Below are 20,848 nucleotides of genomic sequence, written 5' to 3'. Positions count from 1 at the left end.
TGGACAAGGATGCTGTCAAGTTATGCCGATAAGACAGAACATCAACCTCTCTCTCCCTCTCCTGTGTCTTAAAGACTGATTGGGGTTTATGACGGGGGTAATTAGTAGGAAAGTAGCAAAAGAAATGAGAGGAAGAGGCTGTAACATAGGAGTTAGCTAAATTCTCAGTTTGCCTTGGCGAAGAATTGCCTTACACCCCTCTGTAATGAGAACTTGTATTTATTTATTTTTAAACCTGGCTGGCAGTCAGTGTTGAAGGTGAGAGACAGACAAGAGGAGTGTGAGGTGACAGAATAGGGATAGTGAGATGCTTTTAATGCCATGACACTTCTTTCCTCACTGTCTAAACAGAAGCCCTGACATGCAGGATAGGTCAGTGATGACAAAAGACAGACATTTAGCCTGTTCCATCTTCAGCTACATCTCATGTTCAGGTTATTATCACTCGAGAAAAGTTAGGCCACTTGATGGCATCATTGCCTCAATTCCTGTCAAAAGTAAACACATTATTTTAGGTCTTCTACCAGCTGGTAAATCAAACATTGATACATTAGATGTATGGATATAAACACATTCCAAATCATTATTAAACCCAATTTATATGACTTCAAAATCAGATTTGATCAGTTATTTTATGTAAATTATAATCATTGATTGAATCATGACGCCCCCCATGCCCTTCTACCTTCTACTGCCACCCTCTGGTTCCTGATTGGAATGACAGTCACAGTCTCCCACAGAATGGTTTGTGGACAGTTGTGAGGTGTGCTACTAACATATTGTTATAGTGATGATTGGAATATTGAGTTGTGGAAAGTTGACATGCCACGATAAGTTATAAAGAGAGAAAACATCAAGAGGAGATTTCAATGACACCAAAAGGATGAAAATGTGAACCTCTAGTGTATGATTGTTGGTGATTCATGTCTCCTCCCCCCATTCCTGGAATGTTCAGGACCCTTCAACAGCAAGGCAAACTGAGGCGGTCACTACTTAAACCCCTGGACAGGGCAGCATGGGTAAGGACCAAAAGCAGGAGAACTGACACCAGCCACTCTCACATCCTCCCAACTCTTCCATAGTCTTTCACAGGGAATCATAACATTACACTTCAGTGTGGTTCAAGAACGTGACAAAAAAACAAAACAATTCTGCCTGTGCTTGGACAGAACTGGTTTCAACAGGTTTGAGAGGAAAGAGTAAATGTTAGTAATATTCTATCTACTTGTCCAATTAAAGACAATTGCTGTCTTGTTAAGTGAAACCAATAATTATTGAGCATAACCCGGATGTTATTGAGAAAGCCGTTACCGATTACGGGTAAGGGGTAAAGCCGACGAGAATACATCTCTACGATACGACTCTAATTGATCTCTGGTTTGCCATAAATGAGACTTTGAGACTCTACTACCTTCTCCTGCTCGCCCTCTCTCAGTCCCTGTGGAGTAGGGAAGATATGACGAGAAAAAACAGCTCATCATTTTGAAGAGGAGTTCTGTACACAGGAGTAACCTGGAAGAAGATGTCATAACACCAATTCCCAAAACCTCCCATTCTTTCCTAAGTGTCAGATGTCTGGCCTCAGTTCTCCTGCTCTGGTGACCCCTGCTGACTCCTAACAGGGTGTGGCTTGGATCTGTGGGGTACTTACCAGAATCTCACCCTGCAGGGATGGGAGGGGGGGTTGGGGAGTGGTTAGGGCAAAAGATGGCAGGATAAATCATAGACCAGGGAAAAAAGGGGAAGCAAGCAAGCCAGGGAGGGAGGGAGATGGGAGAGTGGGTCAGGAAACGTTTGAAATGGTAGAATGAAAAGTTTGAAGATGAGAGACAGAAATGGAGGAATCCATGAGACAACCAGAAAGATGGAGAGAGAGGTTGAGGGATAGAAAGAACGAAAGATGGAGAGAGAGGTTGAGGGATAGAAAGAACGAAAGATGGAGAGAGAGGTTGAGGGATAGAAAGAACGAAAGATGGAAGGAGAGAAAAGATGGAGACAGCGAGAGATAGAGGGAGGGAGCAAGAGAACAAGAGTTACATGCGATTAGATTTCCTTCAAGTACCACACATCGGTTAATTGATATTGTTTGCTTCATTGAGCGAAGCTGGGTCCCATGCACATTCTGAATTACAATACAAAAAGTGCTTGGGTTAGTTGAAAAACATAAAACAATTCTATGATTGTTGCTTTGCTGTTGGGTATCAGGCCTTGGTTGTGTTGTAGTGCCGTGCAAATAGTGATAAAGTAGTGATAGTTGTAGTAGAAATATAGCTGTTAATTTCCTATGCAGGGAAGCAGGGAGGGCTTGAATGACTCTAGTCTAGGGCAACTCTCCCCTCGCTGAAATACAGTGTTAGAAAGGTATTTCTATAGGATGTAATGTATATCCTAGAAAATATGTACCCTTACTAGGTTTCCAGGAACCTGAGAAGTGCACTCCATAAGTGTTGATGACATTGAAGCTGACGTAACATAGTCACATTTCAGGTATTTAGAGATCACATCAATAAAGTAGAGACTTCAAAACATGTTTAGAACTGTTTGGATGACACAGAGGTGCCAGGTTTATAACACAGGAAGAGAGGTGCCAGGTTTATACCACAGGAAGAGAGGTGCCAGGTTTATAACACAGGAAGAGAGGTGCCAGGTTTATAACACAGTGGCCAAGGAGGAAAATTAACACCTGACTTAAAGACAGGATGGTATTTGGCCATGATTTGCAGGGGTTATCTTGAAGCTACTTATGCTTAAGTAAATAAGTGCTAGGTTAGGTTACAGAGGTCAGGTATGTTACACCATGTAAATATGATAGAGGGGGAAGTGTCAGTCTGGGGCAGCTTTATCTGGGGGTTGATCAGATTGGGAGGGCTGGGTAAGTAAGAGGGTGGGAGGAGGAGGGACAAAGTGTACCTGGTTTGGAATGGCCCTCTTCTTGTTCTGATGTGTATTTCTCTGCTGGGCACTGTTAGAAAAGGACAGGTTCAGATGGAAAAAAACACATTCAAAATCACAATCAGCATCAACAATGTTTGGGTAATGTGTATTGATCAATCAAATCGTTTAACAGCTATGAAACCTGTCCTACAATTCAAGTTATCAAACATAGTCATGGGAACAGTGGGAGTGGGGTCGGGGGGAACGGGCGGAGAGGAAGAGGGACACCCGATTTGTGACAGCCCACCTGTTGTTGCCGTACCCTGGTGGGCTACCATCATCGTGCCTTCTGAAGTCAAGACTGAAAGTGACGCCACGAGAGACAAGTTACCACCCCTACCTACCTGACAACACTTCTCATCAATCCATCAACCCATTCTCCATGCGGATCATTGAAAGGAACCTGCACGGCATTCAGACCCACAAGGGGCAATGCTATGTTACGTAATCAGATGCATACCTCAGGCAGAGGGAAGAGACCATAGAAACAGAATTATATTTCTATGGAAGAGACTTTCAACTCAGCTAGCTACATGCTGTGCATCCTATAGTAACTGCTACACTGGAGACAGTGCAGAGGTCAACGCATGTCAAGCTCTGGCAGGACATCCAGTATGAGTGTCTAGGGCTGACCTATCAGCAAGATGCAGGAAATCAGTATTCCAAAACACCATGTTATTAGTAATAACCAACACAGTCAGCAGATAAAAACTACACTCAAACTCACTCAGTTCAATCCCTAAGCACACAACAAATAAGGGTCCTTGAAAAATTAAAAACCAGCTCCAGTGAGACAGGGTCAGAAAGGGAGGGTGCACCACCTAGCATGCTTGATTCAGCTCATTAGAGGCAGAACTAACCTAGCAGACGGACCATGCAGCAACCACCTTGTCTGACCCCTAGCCTCCCCTCCCCTAGAGCGTATTCTACGGTGTTCTAACCATGTTCATTGATCTGCCTTCATGGTGGATCAATCAGACTGACTGAGTCACAGCTGGTTTATAGCATGTAGATCAAGGATCCACAGATACAGCCCCTTGTTAGGATCAGTAATACTGACAAAAGAAGCTGTAATTGTGGTTTGTAGCGACAGTGGTCTCTGTGAGTGTCTTTGGGGGTTGTGATAAAAGTGGCCAAACAGCGATTGAGGTATTGATTGTTTCAAGTCTATAGAGAATGGCACTTACTGTAGGAATAACTATCAAGCACAGGCAGTCAGGCACACAAGCTTATGGGACTCTACCCGATCCATGTTCAGCAGAGTTCAGTTCAGTCCATGCCCAGTTCAGCAAACAGTACAAATCTGGCTTTGGGCAGTAGTGAGTTAGTCTGGTGCCCAGCACTACATCACAACCACACCTTCAGCTGGGAGCTGGGGCACGAGCATTAGGGAGAGAGGGGAAGGGTGCTTGGGTAAAGGGTGAGGTGTATTAGGGTGGTGGGGGGTTCATACTTGGCGAAGCCTATAAAGTCCTCGTGGTTGGTGTTGATGTAGGACAACTCAATGTCAATCAGCAGCATGACCTAGAATGAAGACAGAGCTTCACTATGACAATAGAGTTCATTTTACATCACATTTACATTCATTTAGTCGTTGAACAGACGTCATTTACAATCCGCGCATCAACAACCACTTATCACAATCAAGCAAAGCCAGTCCTAGTACAGAAAAGACTAGTGCAAGAAAGGCAACTACAAACAATTGATTTCAAATGGAAAAATATATTTCTTAAATAATATTTATAATATTTCTTAAAAATCTCTTGCTGGGAGGGTTTCTCTGTCAGTGGTCAGGTCCTGCATTAAAAAAGCATCTCAGAGTAGGAGTGCTGATCTAGGATCAGGTCCCCCTGACCGCATCATCTAATTCATTATGATCTAAAAGGCTGAACTGATCCTACATCAGCACTCCTACCCAGAGACTCCTCGTAAAAACAGGCCCTAAATGCACTGACCTGGTCCTTGGTCTTGCCCTCTCTCTCTCTGACGTAGGTGGTGACGATCCTCTCGGTCTCCTCTCTCAGCCGGGGGTAAGAACCCAGCTGCAAGGTTATACAAAACAACTGCAACACTGACCATATAGACAAAGAGAATCACTAGCATACACTAACACTCTGGCAGGACTATCCAGGCAGACCTATCTTCCATTTACATATACAACAGACAGGAGATGAAACACATACACTAACACTCTGGCAGGACTATCCAGACAGACCTACCTTCCATTTACATATACAACAGACAGGAGATGAAACACATACACTAACACTCTGGCAGGACTATCCAGACAGACCTACCTTCCATTTACATATACAACAGACAGGAGATGAAACACATACACTGAGTGGACAGGACTATCCAGGCAGACCTATCTTCCATTTACATATACAACAGACAGGAGATGAACCTTATTGATGTCACCTGTTAAATCCATTTCAATCAGTGTAGATGAGGACTATCCAGGTTCAGACCTTTTCCAGCAACAGACAGGAGATGATACATGATACAACAGATTGTGTATTAAACACAAACTATTTAAGTGCCCTATCCAGACAGTCCAACAGTGGACATGAAGAGGGTATGGTAACACACAGGCGCACCGGTTTGTATGTCAAGAAATGCAACGCTGCTGGTTTTTCACACTCAACAGTTTCCTTTGTGTATCAAGAATGTCCACCACCCAAAGGACTTCCAGCCAACTTGACACAACTGTGGGAAGCATTGGAGTCAAATGGGCCAGCATCCCTGTGGAAAGCTTTCGACACCTTATAGAGTCCATGTCCCGACAAATTCAGGCTGTTCTGAGGGAAAAATGAGGTGCAACTCAATATTAGGAAGGTGTTCTTAAAGTTTCTTACACTCAGTGTGCAGGATAGGGGAAGGACATAGGCATTCAGCAGTGAATATAGGAATCATATTAACTAGCACACACACACTTAATGGGCATGCACACAGGATGAATGTCTGTGATCTATGGCATAAGGGCAGCGCTTTCAGCCTCAGCTGGGAATGACCATGATGGATACCATGAGGAGTGATGTCATGATGATTAGCTCTAGTTGACTGGAGTCAACCTTTAAATGGATCAATGGCTAAAATACATAGAAACATTTAGGAAATTAGATCATTCAACCTAAAAAAAAATCAATAAAAAGTTCATTAACTTACAGTTGACACTATTGTTTTCCTGTGACAGTAAACAATCATTCCAAGCTGACGGTGATTGCTGATATTATTTCATGTTAGTGAAGAACAGATCAGGAGAATGAAGAAGAAGAGGGTGAAGGACAGAGTGAAGGGCAAATCCTTTCTTCAGCTGAACTAATACCAGAGGTAGAGTGACAGTGAAAGGGATGGACTGTGGTGGGTCTTTGAAATGCAATTCCCCCTCCATCCACAAGATGGCATGGTTGTTGAGCAGCACTGTTGCTATGGCAACACCCCCTCTAATGGGCTCTGATGTTCTGGTAGACAGAGGTCTGGGTCTTGAGGAGGAGGGGAGATGGGGATGGAGGAGGCAGATGGAGAATCAGTCTTAATGTGCTCAAATCAAACAGGACACGGGTGAGGGGCTGATGAAAGGAAGTTAAGACGCGCTGCTTAAAATTCAGACGTGATTTGCAAGTCAATGCTTGATTGGACATGTGTGGCTTGGACAAAAGGAGAGGATGTGTGTGGCGAGGGAGGGATACACACAATCCAGGCACTGAGGAGCGATGGCGTGGGGGATGATTAGGATAGGTTGCTGATTGGAGCGCGGTGGAAGAGAGGTGCGAGGGGAACAGGGACGTGCATTCAATCACAGATGAGAGGATACGCTCCAGAACACTCTCTCTCTCTTCCTTCTCTCCCCCCCTCTTTCCTGTGAGGGGCGAGGCTGCTCTTGGTTACCTTGACGGAACACTTCATGACGAGCGCGGTCAGCTCAGACACCACCAGATCCACACATTTCAGGCTGGGCTCTTTCAGTTTGAGGATCTGCTTTTTGACTATGGCCTCGAAGGCCAGGTCAGGGGTGAACAACCCCGTTCTGAGGGGGTACGGGGGTTGGGGGCGTAGTGTAGGGGGGCAGCATAGAGAGAGGGATAGACAGAAATAACAAGAGGCGAGAGAGAGAGAAATACAGGAAAGAAAGAAAAACAAGAAGATTCTTAGTTTAGTTAGTTATGTCAAACTAGAAATCTCATCTCTAGAAAAACAAGTGAAGCAAGAAGATAAGGACAAGCCGCAGGCTTTCACATCCTCTTCTCTTGACAGGGCAGTTCTTCTCCAACTAGGTATATAATATAGATATGTGGGCACATATTCAACTCACAGTACCCACATAACTAACACCCTAGCTATGTCAGTCCTAAGTGTGTATCATTCTTAGACAGATGAGACCTGCAGCTTGTCCATGTGAGACCAGTGATGCTCGGGGAATGGCCATCCCCAACCATCCCGTCTCCACGACGACGACACCACAACCGTCACAAAACACGACAGAGCACCTGGCACACAGGCTAGCTGTGGGGGCTGAGGGGGAGTCAAACTGTCCCCATATCTGCCCCATCCACAAGTGTGTATAGCGTGTTTTTATTTTATTTATTTAACCTTAAATAACACATTTTTATTTACAATGACGGCCTACACCAGCCAAACCCAGACGACACTGGGCCAATTGTGCGCCGCCCTATGGGACTCCCAATCACAGCCGGTTGTGATACAGCCTGGATTTGAACTGAGATGCAGTGCCTTAGACCACTGCGCCACTCGGGAGCCCCCGGGTGGTTACACAGTAGACGTTCTGATTAGGGCCAGGAGTTTTTATTTACTAACTAACTACATGACCTGACAGGAAAATCTCTGGGCCCTAGTTGTGCTATCTAAAGGGTCATAGAGGCCATGGATGGACAGCTGTTTTGGAGCAGAGTGGGTCAGTGTTGTGCCCCCCCCAGTGTCGCCCCCTTGTGGCCAGGCTGGGTCGTGACAGGACGGGAGTCTGGACACCAGGCTGCAGTACCTTGTTGGTGCACTGCCTGACTGTGTTGATGAGCTCCTGAATGACAAGGTCGATACATTTGATACAGGGCTCTTTCAGCTTAATGATCTGCTTTTTCACAATGGCCTCAAACGCCAGGTCGGGAGTGAACAGGCCCGTTCTGAGGACGCACAAAGACACAGACAGGGGGGGGACAGAGATAAGGAGACGGACAGACCGGGATAAACAAAAAAAAAACAGACAGAAGTAGGACGACAGACAAGTTATTGTCCAGAGAGATAGCATACAAACAGACAAAAGCAGATAAAGACGAGTCAGTCCAGAAAATGAGAAAAGTACATATTTTTTTAAAAACAAATAAAATATAATAAAACAGACATTCACAGACAGAAATAAGGAAGAGAGAGCAGAGCCAAGGTTATCAGCATACAAACACGAAATTAAATGGGTTTAGATTTCACATCAAACAACAACAACCATTTGAGTGTATGATAGGCAGTTCTGTGGGAGAGTGATCTGTGGGCATTTTAGGCTAATTGCTCTGTGATTGCTAAGCATGCTGTGGGTCCGTTTTCCATGAAAGGAGGAAACAGAGTGGGTTGACAGTCAAGAGGAAAGAGCTGAGCACAGTGGTGGTGATGTGTGAAGACACAGGACGGCCCCTCCTCTCCTCCACTTGCCTGACACCATGGACATTCTTGATGGCATGACTGATCTCCCTCCTCAACTCCTTCTCATCAAACACAATCTGACAGAGAGAAACGAGAGAAGAAGAAAGAACAAACAATAGAAACACAATCCATTCTACACTCTAAAATTCACACTTCTAAACAAGTCGATCAACTGTGGTCAAAACAGTCAAGCAGGCAGATGAACTTGTCTTGTAGAAATATTATGACAGTGAGTATTGAGACCGCAGCGCTCACCTTGACCAGCTCGAAGGGGAAGCGCTCGTGGAAGATCCGGTTGATTTTGGCACCGCCCGACAGCTCCGCCGTGTCCACCTGGTCCCCAGAGCCCTCGATACGCTTCTCAAAGTCCACCCCAAACTGCTGCACCATCCTGGGAAGAAAGACAGAGAGTCAGGGTCAACTCTGGAGCTACTCATTATGGTGGTGTGTGTGTATGTGTCCTCTACTCACTGCAGCAGGGCCTTGGTCTTGCGTGTGGGGTCGTCGGGACGGAAGTTCTTGTACTCCTCCACCTCTTTCTCCAGGGAGAGCACCTGGCTCTGCAGCTTACTGCGCAGCCCAGGCAGAGTGTCCCTGATGTGGTTGGTCAGTTGCTGAGGAGAGAGAGAGGGACACCGTGAGTGAGGGGGGAGGGAGAGGGACACCATGAGTGAGGGAGGGAGAAATGGAAGGGATAGAATGAGCGAGAATGAGAATAGGAGGGGAGAGAATGTATAGTGAATGAAAAAGTGAGTTCTAGGAACATTATAGCCTGGTTTAAGATCTGTTGGTGCCGTCTCTCAGAGTTCACAAGAAAGCAAAAAAACTGATCTGGAAGTCAGACTAGAACATCAGTGTAGAATAACAGACAGGTGAACGTTGAGTAATCTCTCACCTGGTTTAGTTGTTTCTGCAGGTGTGGGGTGCCCATGCGCTCGGCCATGTGTCTGTAGCCCGGGTGAGACAGGAAGAACTTCCTCTCAGCAGCCAGCGCAGCGCGGATGTCCTTCCTGCCATCTATGTCCTTCTGACTGCGGTTCACCACGCCGATATAACCTGGAGAGAGAGCGCACACTTATTCCTCTGCAGTCAATGAGGTGTGTGTGTGTGTGTGTCTCCCCTCACCTCTACGCAGAGGTAGCAGTTTGTTCTCCAGGATGTCTTTAGCATCCGTCCCTTCGTCCATCAGGTCCAGTTTTGTGATCACGCCAATAGTGCGCAGACCTGAACAGAACCAAACAGTTCATCTCAACATATTAATCCTGACTACTGCCTGTCCACCATCCACCCAGCCTTCCATTCCTCATCTCCTTCAATTCAATACAATTGTTCAGTAGGAAAAACAATGGGGAAAAAATATCAATTAGCGCTTCTTATTGGACAAGTCCAGGTACTGCGTCAATGTTTCAGTCTATTTGGTGCACCAAATGAACACCACCCAGAAATCAAGTGCCCATCCTCATCCTTTGGTCCTGGGAGTTCCAATAGAGAACCAGTACAGCACCACTAGGCTGGTCCCTTACCCTGTGGGTCCGCCTCCTAGTCCCTTACCCTGTGGGTCCGCCTCCTGGTCCCTTACCCTGTGGGTCCGCCTCCTGGTCCCTTACCCTGTGGGTCCGCCTCCTGGTCCCTTACCCTGTGGGTCCGCCTCCTGGTCCCTTACCCTGTGGGTCTACCTCCTTGGCAATCTTGAGGGCGTCGGAGTTGGCCAGGTCCTGGTTGGCGGGGGTGACAGCCAGGATGAGGCAGCTCTCCTTGGTGATGAACTGCAGCAGCATGTCCCTGATCTGGTGCTCTATGTCCAGCGGCTGGTCCCCCACTGCCACCTTAGTCATCCCCGGCAGGTCGATCAGAGTCAGGTTTAACACTGAGAGCGAGATGGAGGGGGAGGGAGAAGGTTATGACTGTTGCCATGTAGACTGCATGATGTGTGTTACATTGTGTATACATGTCCTTGTATGGCGAAGGTAGTTTCTTTGAGAGGTTGATACATGAATGTAAGTGTTTGCTGCACTTTTATGTGTGCCTGCGTGTGTGTGTGTACGCATACGTCCAACTGAACGTGTGCATGCATATGTTAAAATGAACACCAAATGAATAACTGTTGGTGAGCATTACCGTTAGGGGAGTAGACCCGGAGGTTGATGGGGATGGGGGAGATGCCCTTGTTGGAGCCTGTGATCCTGTCTGTCTCCGCCTCAATCTCCGCCCGGACCTCCTCAAAGTCCACAAACTTCCTCCCTTTACAGTGTAGGAACTCTGCATACTCTACAGACACGACAGAGAGAGAGACAGACACACAGCGAGCGAGACAGACACACAGCGAGCGAGACAGACACACAGCGAGCGAGACAGACACACAGCGAGCGAGACAGACACACAGCGAGCGAGACACAGAGAGCAGACAGACACACGAGCGAGACAGACACGACAGAGAGAGAGAGCGCGAGACAGACACACAGCGAGCGAGACAGACACACAGCGAACGAGAGACACAGAGAGAGCGAGACACAGAGAGCGAGACACAGAGAGCGAGACACAGAGAGCGAGAGACACAGAGAGAAGATAAGAAAGTCTTTATCAGGATACAGACAGTGTTGTTGCGTGGAGGAGGCAGGTCCATGGCAGCAGCAATGAGGACAGATAAGGCCATGGTTGTATGAGAATTCAGACTCACCGGCTTTGTTAAAGCACAGCTGCAGGATTAGAGGTCTACGGGTGACAATGCCTGATCCTCGAGGAAGAAAATCCCTGAGAGAGAGAGAGGAAAGGAGAGAAATTAATTAGGAAAAATTAATTGAGGGAGAGAAAAAGAGACCAAGAAAGTGAGGGGGCGAGCCCCAGACAGACAGAAAAAAACAGAGAAAGTCAAATTACTCAGTACACTAAAAGGTCCATTTCCTCACACTATATCCTGTGTGAAATAGATGAGCATGGGGAAATGTCAACACTTCATGACCCATCTGTCAACAAATTAGAAGTGACAAAGTAATTTGGTCTCATGATGCCCCTGAAGATCAATTCATTTGCTCAGCCACTTTGTTGCCACGGTTACATAGATTTAGGTAATGTGGCGCTTTAGAACGATGCACTCGGTCACTCGTGGTCTCACAGCACGATGGAACAGGGGAGAGCCTCTTGATGAGGATGCAAGGCGAGGCGCATACATTCAGTAGAATATTTCAAGTGATTGTGTGTTGCAAGCTGGCTGTGTCAGTATGTAAGATACTGCCTAAGATAAGATTACGCCCATAGTAGCCTTGATACTTGACATTGAGCTGAAGTATATTTAATACATTCACTTATCTGACAATTAAGATGATTCATTAGTCCTAGCCAGTGCACATTGAACATAGATAGGGTCCTGAAAAAAGAAATTAAAAATCCAAATAACTTCACAGATCTTCATTGTAAAGGGTTTAAACATTGTTTCCCATGCTTGCTCAATGAACCATAAACAAATAATGAACATGCACCTGTGGAATGGTCGTTAAGACACCAAAAGCTTACAGACTTTAGTCAATTAAGGTCACAGTTTTGAAAACTTAGGACACTAAAGAGGCCTTTTTATTGACTCTGAAAAACACCTAAACGTTCCCTGCTCATCTGCGTGAATGTGCCTTAGGCATGCTGCAAGGAGGCATGAGGACTGCAGATGTGGCCAGGGCAATAAGATGCAATGCCCGTATTGAGACAACTTAGACAGCGCTACACAGAGACAGGACAGACAGCTGATCGTCCTTGCAGCGGCAGACTATGTGTAACAACACCTGCACAGGATTGGTACATCCGAACATCAAACCTGCGGGACAGGTACAGGATGGCAATAACAACCTTCCGAGTTACACCAGGAACGCACAATCCCCCCATCAGTGCTCATACTGTCCACAATAGGCTGAGAGAGGCTGGACTGAGGGCTTGTAGGCCTGTTGTTAGGCAGGTCCTCACCAGACATCACCGGTGCCTATGGGCACAAACTCACCATCGCAGGACCAGACAGGACTGGCAAAAAGTGCTCTTCACTGACGAGTTGCGGTTCTGTCTCACCAGGGGTGATGATCGGATTCAGGATTATCGTGGAAGGAATGAGGATTACACCAAGGCCTGTACTCTGGAGCGGGATCGATTTGGAGGTGGAGTTCGTCATGATCTGGGCCGGTGTGTTACAGCATCATCGTACTGAGCTTGTTGTCATTGCAGGCAATCTCAACACTGTGCGTTACAGGGAAGACATCCTCCTCCCTCATGTGGTACCCTTCTTGCTGGTTCATCCTGACATGACCCTCCAGCATGACAATGCCACCAGCCATACTGCTCGTTCTGTGCGTGATTTCCTGCAAGACAGGAATGTAAGTGTTCTGCCATGGCCAGCGAAAAGCCCGGATCTCAATCCCATTGAGCACGTCTGGGACCTGTTGGATCGGAGGGTGAGGGATGGGGCAATTCCCCCCAGAAATGTCCGGGACCTTGCAGGTGCCTTGGTGGAAGAGTGGGGTAACATCTCACAGCAAGAACTGGCAAATCTGGTGCAGTCCATGAGGAGGAGATGCACTGCAGTACTTAAGGCAGCTGACTTACTTTTGATTTTGACCCCCAACCCCCCATATTTACACATGTTAAGTTTGCTGAAAATAAACGCAGTTGACAGTGAGTTTCTTTTTTTTGCTGAGTTTATTTGAACTTTAATCTGACAAACATGGGCCTACAGTGCAGACAAGCCTGACCATGTGCAACTGTACATAGTTGTTTCTTTCTTGTGTATATTATGTCTGTTTCCCTCTTAAAGTGACAGACCATCACCAGGCACCAGTCAGGACCATTCCAAACCCAACAGCCCAATTGAGTCATCTCACAGAGGGGAACACATACCCCACAACCACCAGCCACCACACCCTGCCTCCCCGGGACTCTCCCACTCTGGGCTGGGGCCCTGCCTGCCTGCCTGCTGTAGCCTCTAGCCTGACTTTGGGGTTCCAGAGTGGCGCAGCGGTCTAAGGCACTGCATCTCAGTGCTAGAGGAGTCACTACAGACCCTGGTTTGTTTCCAGGCTGTGTAACAACCAGCCGTGATTGCGAGTCCCATAGGGCGGTGCACAATTGGCCCAGCGTCGTCCGGGTTTGGTCAGGGTAGGCCGTCATTGTAAATAAGAATTTGTTCTTAACGGACTTTCCTAGTTAAATAAAAGGTTAAATAAAATAAATAAAATGTGCAACAGAAAACTCCCTACATCTGGTGGTAATAAGGCTGAACTCTGGGCCTGGTACAGCACAGTCCAACAAGACAAACCTACCTCCCTCCTCTTTCTAACCCAACATCTAACGCCACATGCAGAGAGACGCCGGAGGGAATGGAGATATAGTCAGTCTGCTTTAGACTAGAAGCTATGTCACACACAGGACAATCAGGATGGAGCCATACTGTTGACTATTACAGAGGCACTCACACTATAGACTAGACCTGTTGAACAGTGGGAACATTCTGGATGGCCTGAGTTCAGCACTGGTGTGCTGCAGATCATGTAGAGTGTTTTGTTTGTCATAGAGAAAACCAGCCTAACTGGGAGAGTGGGATGCCAGTATAGAAAAGCTCTGGCAGGGGGTGAGAGAGATAGGGACAGGTGGAGAGAGAGGGAGGAGAAAGGGAGATGGGGCATGAGGGAATAAGGAGAGAGGGAATAGGAGAGAGGGAGAATAGGGGAGAGAGGGAGAGGGAAATGGGAAAGCAAGAGCTGGACTTGCCTAAGTGGAGTGGACACAGAGCAGACTGAGGACGTGTTGAGAGAGGGAGCTGAGGAGCAGAAGGCTGACCTCTCCAAGTGTTAATGTATTTTAGAGGTCGACCAATTATGATTTTTCGACGCCGATACCAATACTGATTATTGGAGGACCAAAAAATCCGATACCGATTAAAATTGTCAGATTAAAAAAAAATATATATTTGTAATAACAATTACAACAATACTGAATGAACACTTATTTTAACTTAATATAATACATCAATAAAATCAATTTAGCCTCAAGTAAATAATGAAACATGTTCAATTTGGGTTAAATAATGCAAAAACAAAGTGTTGGAGAAGAAAGTAAAAGTGTAATTATGTGCCATGTAAGAAAGCTAACGTTTCAGTTCCTTGCTCAGAACATGAGAACATATGAAAGCTGGTGGTTCCTTTTAGCATGAGTCTTCAATATTCCCAGGTAAGAAGTTTTAGGTTGTAGTTATTATAGGAATTATAGGACTATTTCCCTCTAAACCATTTGCATTTCATTAACCTTTGACTATTGGATGTTCTTATAGGCACTAGAGTATTGCCAGTGTAACATTATAGCTTCCGTCCCTCTCCTCACTCCTCCCTGGGCTCGAAACAGCAACACAACAACAGCCACCATTAAAGCAGTGTTACCCATGCAGAGCAAGGGAAACAACTACTAGGCTCAGAGCGAGTGACGTTTGAAACGTTATTAGCGTGCGCTAACTAGCCAGCCATTTCACTTCGGTTACACCAGCCTCATCTCGGGAGTTGAAAGGCTTGAAGTCATAAACAGCGCAATGCTTGACGCACAACGAAGAGCTGCTGGCAAAACGCATGAAAGTGCTGTTTGAATGAATGTTTATGCGCCTGCTTCTGCCTACCACCGCTCAGTCAGATACTTAGATACTTGTACGCTCAGTCAGATTATATGCAACGCAGGACACGCTAGATAATATCTAGTAATATCATCAACCATGTGTAATTAACTAGTGATTATGATAGTTTTTTATAAGATAAGTTTAATGCTAGCTAGCAACTTACCTTGGCATACTGCATTTGCGTAATAGGCAGTCTCCTTGTGGAGTGCAACGAGAGAGCGGCAGGTCGTTATTGCGTTGGACTAGTTAACTGTAAGGTGGCAAGATTGGATCCCCTGAGCTGACAAGGTGAAAATCGGTCGTTCTGCCCCTGAACAGGCAGTTAACCCACTGTTCCTAGGCCGTCATTGAAAATAAGAATTTGTTCTTAACTGACTTGCCCAGTTAAATAAAAGGTATAAAAATAAAAGCAAATCGGAGCGCAAAAATACTGATTTCCGATTGTTATGAAAACTTGAAATCGGCCATTCCGATTAAATCGGTCGACCTCTAAAATATTACATTAGTTATACATCCCCACCACTCTCACTGGACCCGTCCTACTCTCCATTCACACACACTTCATCAGTTCAACTGGACAAAGACAGACAAATGATCACAGTATCACACAGATAGTCAGAGACACGGCCAGAACAAGATACTTCTGTGAGTACATGCACCTTGTGCACAGAAGAAATACATGACCACACACACAGAGATATACAGCCATAAAAGCCCCCACACGAAGGGAAGTGAGGACATGTGGGTGCATGTCCATTATTGATGTGCTGTAAATGATAGAGGAGCTGAACAGATTGTGTATCATTCTATGCATTATGAATAGGCCAAGCAAAGACCTGCAGTCTCTGAGCCTCCCTCTTTCAGTGCTGCAGAAAATAGATACAATGAAAGAGAAGGGTCAGACAGAACCAACATTGAACACTCCCCTGCCTCTCACTACCAGGGATTCCACAGCCATCAGGGTTGGGGTGAATTCCATCTAAATTCAAGATCAGGGTTTGAATAGGATCCCTATGGAATAAATCTACTAACAGAAATGGAATTGTTCCCAACTTCAACCAACCCGGACTGTTATACTGAGGCTGGAAGCAGCCCGGCATGGTCTGGTTCAGAGTAGCCTATGTACTGTAGTAGACTGGATGACAGTAATAGACTGACTGGCCAATTAAAATATTCTCAGCTCTGCAGTAGACTACTTGACTGTGTTTTGGAGACTGTGTCCCTGGATTACTGTAGTCGACTGTGTAGGAGATGTGTTCTAGACTGTGTCAAATCAAATTTTATTTGTCACATACACATGGTTAGCAGATGTTAACTTCTTCGAGATAGGGGGCGCTCTTTTAATTTTTGGATAAAAAACATTCCCGTTTTAAACAAGATATTTTGTCACGAAAAGATGCTCGACTATGCATGTAATTGACAGCTTTGGAAAGAAAAAACTCTGACGTTTCCAAAACTGCAAAGATATTATCTGTGAGTGCCCCAGAACTAATGCTACAGGCAAAACCAAGATGAAATTTCATACAGGAAATGGTCCAGATTTTGAATGCCCTGTGTTCCAATGTCTCCTTATATGGCTGTGAATGCGCCAGGAATGAGCCTGCACTTTCTGTCGTTTCCCCAAGGTGTCTGCAGCATTGTGACGTATTTGTAGGCATATCATTAGAAGATTGACCATAAGAGACTACATTTACCAGGTGTCCGCCCGGTGTCCTCCGTCGAAATTATTGCGTAATCTCCAGGTCCATGCGCATTCCATTTTCTTCAGAGGAGAAACCAAACTGCCACGAATGATTTATCATCGATAGATATGTGAAAAACACCTTGAGGATTGATTCTAAACAACGTTTGCCATGTTTCTGTCGATATTATGGAGTTAATTTGGAAAAAAGTTTGCGTTGTAATGACTTAATTTTCGGGTTTTCTTACCCAAACGTGATGAACAAAACGGAGCGATTTGTCCTACACAAATAATATTTTTGGAAAAACTGAACATTTGCTATCTGAGAGTCTCCTCATTGAAAACATCTGAAGTTCTTCAAAGGTAAATGATTTTATTTGAATGCTTTTCTTGTTTTTGTGAAAATGTTGCATGCTGAATGCTAGGCTTAATGCTATGCTAGGCTATCAATACTCTTACACAAATGCTTGTTTAGCTATGGTTCAAAAGCATATTTTGAACATCTGAGATGGCAGTGTTGTTAACAAAAGGCTAAGCTTGAGAGCAAATATATTTATTTCATTTAGTTTGCGATTTTCATGAATAGTTAACGTTGCGTTATGGTAATGAGCTTGAGGCTATAAATAGGATCCCGGATACGGGATTGCTCGTCGCAACAGGTTAATGAGAGTGTAGCGAAATGCTTGTGCTTCTAGTTCCTTGTCACTGGATGACTGTAGTAGATGTGTTCTAGACTGTGTCCCTGGATGACTGTAGTAGACTGTGTAGTAGACTGACACTAGTTAGTGCTAGTTTGACCACCAGAGGGCATATTTGAGAAGCATTTGATAGCCTTCAATCGTGTCTGTACTAGAGAATTTAAAACCTTTTTGTAAGAATATAGTATATGGGAATGATATTAAGAAAATGAATTAAGCAACATTTCTGAAAATGGTGTTTCTATTCCAAGAAAAACAAAAAACCCTCTGGGTTTCCGTTAGGATGGAACCAAAAATTTGGCGCTGTACAATGTGATGGTCGGGAGTAGGCTACAGTACTGGGCTATTTAGCTAAAGAATCCCTGTGTCGTGCTGGCATGCGAGAAACCGGGGTTCAATTCCCTGACGGGGAGGAAGGAGTAGGCTGTCCTTGTAAATAAGAATTTAACTGATTCCATATGTGTTATTTCATAGTTGTAATGTCTTCACTATTATTCCACAATGTAGAAAATAGTAAAAATAAAGACAAAGCCTGGAATGAGTAGGTGTCCAAACTTTTGACTGGGCCTTGCTTAATTAATATTATGGTGTTTCTATTCCAAGAAAAAAAAAAAAAAAAAACTCTGGGTTTCCATTAGGACAGAAAGGAAAATACGGCGCTGTACAACGTGACGGTCTGGAGTACAGTACTGGGCCATCTATAGAATCTAGCTAAAGAAGGAGTAGGCTGTCCTTGTAAATAAGAATTTGTTCTTAACCGACTTGCCAAGTTAAATAAAAAGTTACACTAAGAACATAACATTTTCTAATTCTAGTCTAACAAATACACACAGAGATTAAGAGAAAATAAAAATCTCATTGATATATCAAGAACAGCCCCCATGCTTGTCTCAGAGCAGCGGGAATGGTTCTAAAATAGTTGTAGGCTATTGCTTCAAATCCTATTGCTTCGAACTTCAATATGCTCTTTAAATAAACAAGACCTAACCCACTTTTAACAGCACATTACTCAACACTAGTGAGAATCACGTAGTCTACGGTAGGCCTACAGTATGTCAAAAAATATGAAAACCAAACGCCACCTCATGGGTTTCCCGGTGGCGGCCGGCACGGGTATCGAATCTGCATCTGTAGCAAAGCATTTTGCACTGCAGGAGCCCCCATCCACAATATATCAAAATACTGAGAGGAGTTGGTGAAGGTATAGCCCATAATCAGCTATTATAATACTGCACCATAAATCAGCTATTATAATACTGCACATGGTGTCCAGGCAAAAACATTTCTTTATTATTAAAGACTATGAGAAAGCATGTTGGTACTTTTTATTTTGATCCAAAGCCATGAATGAGTGAGTCACTCAGCTTTATGTAGGAGCTGGTTTATATGACTGTCATCAACTTGATAATATATAACCATATTTGACGTTATTTCGTTAAAATAAAAAGGCCAAAATAATATTTGTAAATGCCAAAACCTTTATTTCTGTTTTTAGAGGGAGAGAAACGCTGGTCCAATTGTGCGCTGCCCATAAAAGCCTAAATATAGCCCTGCTAATATCCATAATGGTGCTTTACAACATGACCGTATGTGTTTGAAAGAGTATTTTCCAGTAAACAACCATTTGTTTACCTTCATTAGACAACTTTGTTCCAATATTTCTGTAATTCAGGGATATTTATTCCCATAGTAATTCGTTAATGGATCAATAACAAAACAAACGTTGGCATTTTGAAAGAGTATTTTTATCACTATTTTATTAAGGAAAGCATTATTAGTTATTGTTTTAGTTTGAAAGTGCAGACTGGCACTAAGAACAGAACAACGGGAACGTTTCCCTAGTCAGCGCCATTATGAGTGCAATGCCCCTTAAGGTGTTGCCAGTGTGCAATGCCCCCCCCCTTGGGAACCAATATATATTGTCCTGCTAATAAGTGGGTTAATAATAATAGATCTATGAGAATATTCAACAGGCTTTTATATCATTCTAAATTAATAATAATCGCTTTGTTTAAAAAAATATTTTGGATATGATTTATTTTTCATATTACATAAAATGAGAGAGAAAAAGACCATTCTTGAACATGGAGTGATTTGTAAATAAAGCCAGTTTGTCATTAGAACTATTTCTGTTTTTAGAGGGAGAGATACCAAAACCTGCAGTCATCTTATGGGTCTGTTGCAACAGCACTATGCAGTGTCCTAGACCGTTGCGCCACTCAGGCGCTGTACAACATGACCGGTCAGGAGTGGCCTACACTAAAAGCAAAATAATCCCAACAAAATTAAATAAATTTAGTGTAACAAGTGTTTTAGTAAGTAATACTGAAGTTGTGCACAATTATCAGTTTCCATTTAGGTTTATGTTGCCCATTCATTAGTAGGACCCAAAAGCACAGTAGAACCCAAAAGCATAATCAGTGCTCTAACTCCCCCATTCGCTGGTCTGGAGCAATGAAGTGGTGACGCAGGGTACTGCACTAAAAACACAAATTACCTCCAAAGTCCCACAGCATAATTGCAAACTTTTAGTGGAGCAACTACTGTACATTCCATGAGACGTTTGAGAAGAAAAAAACCATGCAGGGCCTTACATTAACCTGTTTATTCACTTGTCCTTCAGATAAGGTGAATGAAAGTGTTGTTTGATGCAAGAAACCCCTTTACAAAATAAAATGCATTATTCCCATACCATTATTACAGAGAATCAGACAAATTATGCTACCCTCTGGCTATTATTCCGCTTAGCTTATTCAATACAGTCTCAAAATACAACACTGCCCCTTTAAGACCAAAGCTCTTTAACGGACTCGCTTTTCAAAGATAGCTAGAAATGCACACATTTTGAACTCTTCTATGAAGCAACCACTCCATTGATGACTAAAAGTTAGCTATAACTGGGATAATAACTCACTAACTAGCAAAGAATATGAACACGTGGCAACATGCAGCTCTCGCTTTGATCTCAAAACAAGTGCATCTACTAGTGACCGCTCATGCTGTAAACACAGTCCAGTTCAAAAGTGAATGGCAGATCCATATATGGCAATGGCTATTTGCACATAGGCCTACTGCAGCTCTGACTGGTTATGGTCCACCGGTCTGTGTAGAGTACTGGCCTGATCTAAATATAAAATGGTTCCACAGTAAAATGTTTAAACAAAGACAAAAAGGTTAGCATGTTCAATTAATAAAGTTTGTCTGTTCTCATTAAGATGCAAAAAGATTAAGATGAATGTAGTAGACTGTGTG

At 44.2% G+C, this 20,848-nt stretch overlaps 1 protein-coding gene across 12 annotated transcripts in view; it reads right to left on the bottom strand.

The window, feature by feature from the left end:
* dnm2a (dynamin 2a) overlaps positions 1-20,848 on the bottom strand; it is a 42,287-nt gene that overhangs the window by 11,067 nt on the left and 10,372 nt on the right. For 4 of the 12 annotated variants that reach the window (XM_065016464.1, XM_065016473.1, XM_065016463.1 and 1 more), the window contains 13 exons: positions 11,264-11,337; positions 10,705-10,854; positions 10,250-10,453; positions 9,712-9,810; positions 9,482-9,642; positions 9,058-9,200; positions 8,842-8,977; positions 8,596-8,663; positions 7,937-8,075; positions 4,890-4,976; positions 4,388-4,458; positions 2,911-2,962; positions 1,412-1,438 (listed from right to left, as the gene is read on the bottom strand). In XM_065016464.1, the coding sequence (XP_064872536.1) occupies positions 1,412-1,438; positions 2,911-2,962; positions 4,388-4,458; positions 4,890-4,976; positions 7,937-8,075; positions 8,596-8,663; positions 8,842-8,977; positions 9,058-9,200; positions 9,482-9,642; positions 9,712-9,810; positions 10,250-10,453; positions 10,705-10,854; positions 11,264-11,337 (1,411 nt within the window). Of the gene's footprint in view, positions 1-1,411; positions 1,439-1,651; positions 1,664-2,910; positions 2,963-4,387; positions 4,459-4,889; positions 4,977-6,825; positions 6,965-7,936; positions 8,076-8,595; positions 8,664-8,841; positions 8,978-9,057; positions 9,201-9,481; positions 9,643-9,711; positions 9,811-10,249; positions 10,454-10,704; positions 10,855-11,263; positions 11,338-20,848 lie in introns of all 12 variants that reach the window. The other 8 variants (XM_065016470.1, XM_065016474.1, XM_065016471.1 and 5 more) reach the window with 5 other exon arrangements.

Source organism: Oncorhynchus nerka, unplaced genomic scaffold (assembly GCF_034236695.1).
Source record: "Oncorhynchus nerka isolate Pitt River unplaced genomic scaffold, Oner_Uvic_2.0 unplaced_scaffold_974, whole genome shotgun sequence".
Taxonomy (NCBI): Eukaryota; Metazoa; Chordata; class Actinopteri; order Salmoniformes; family Salmonidae; genus Oncorhynchus; species Oncorhynchus nerka.
This window is presented reverse-complemented; position numbering and strand designations above follow the sequence as displayed.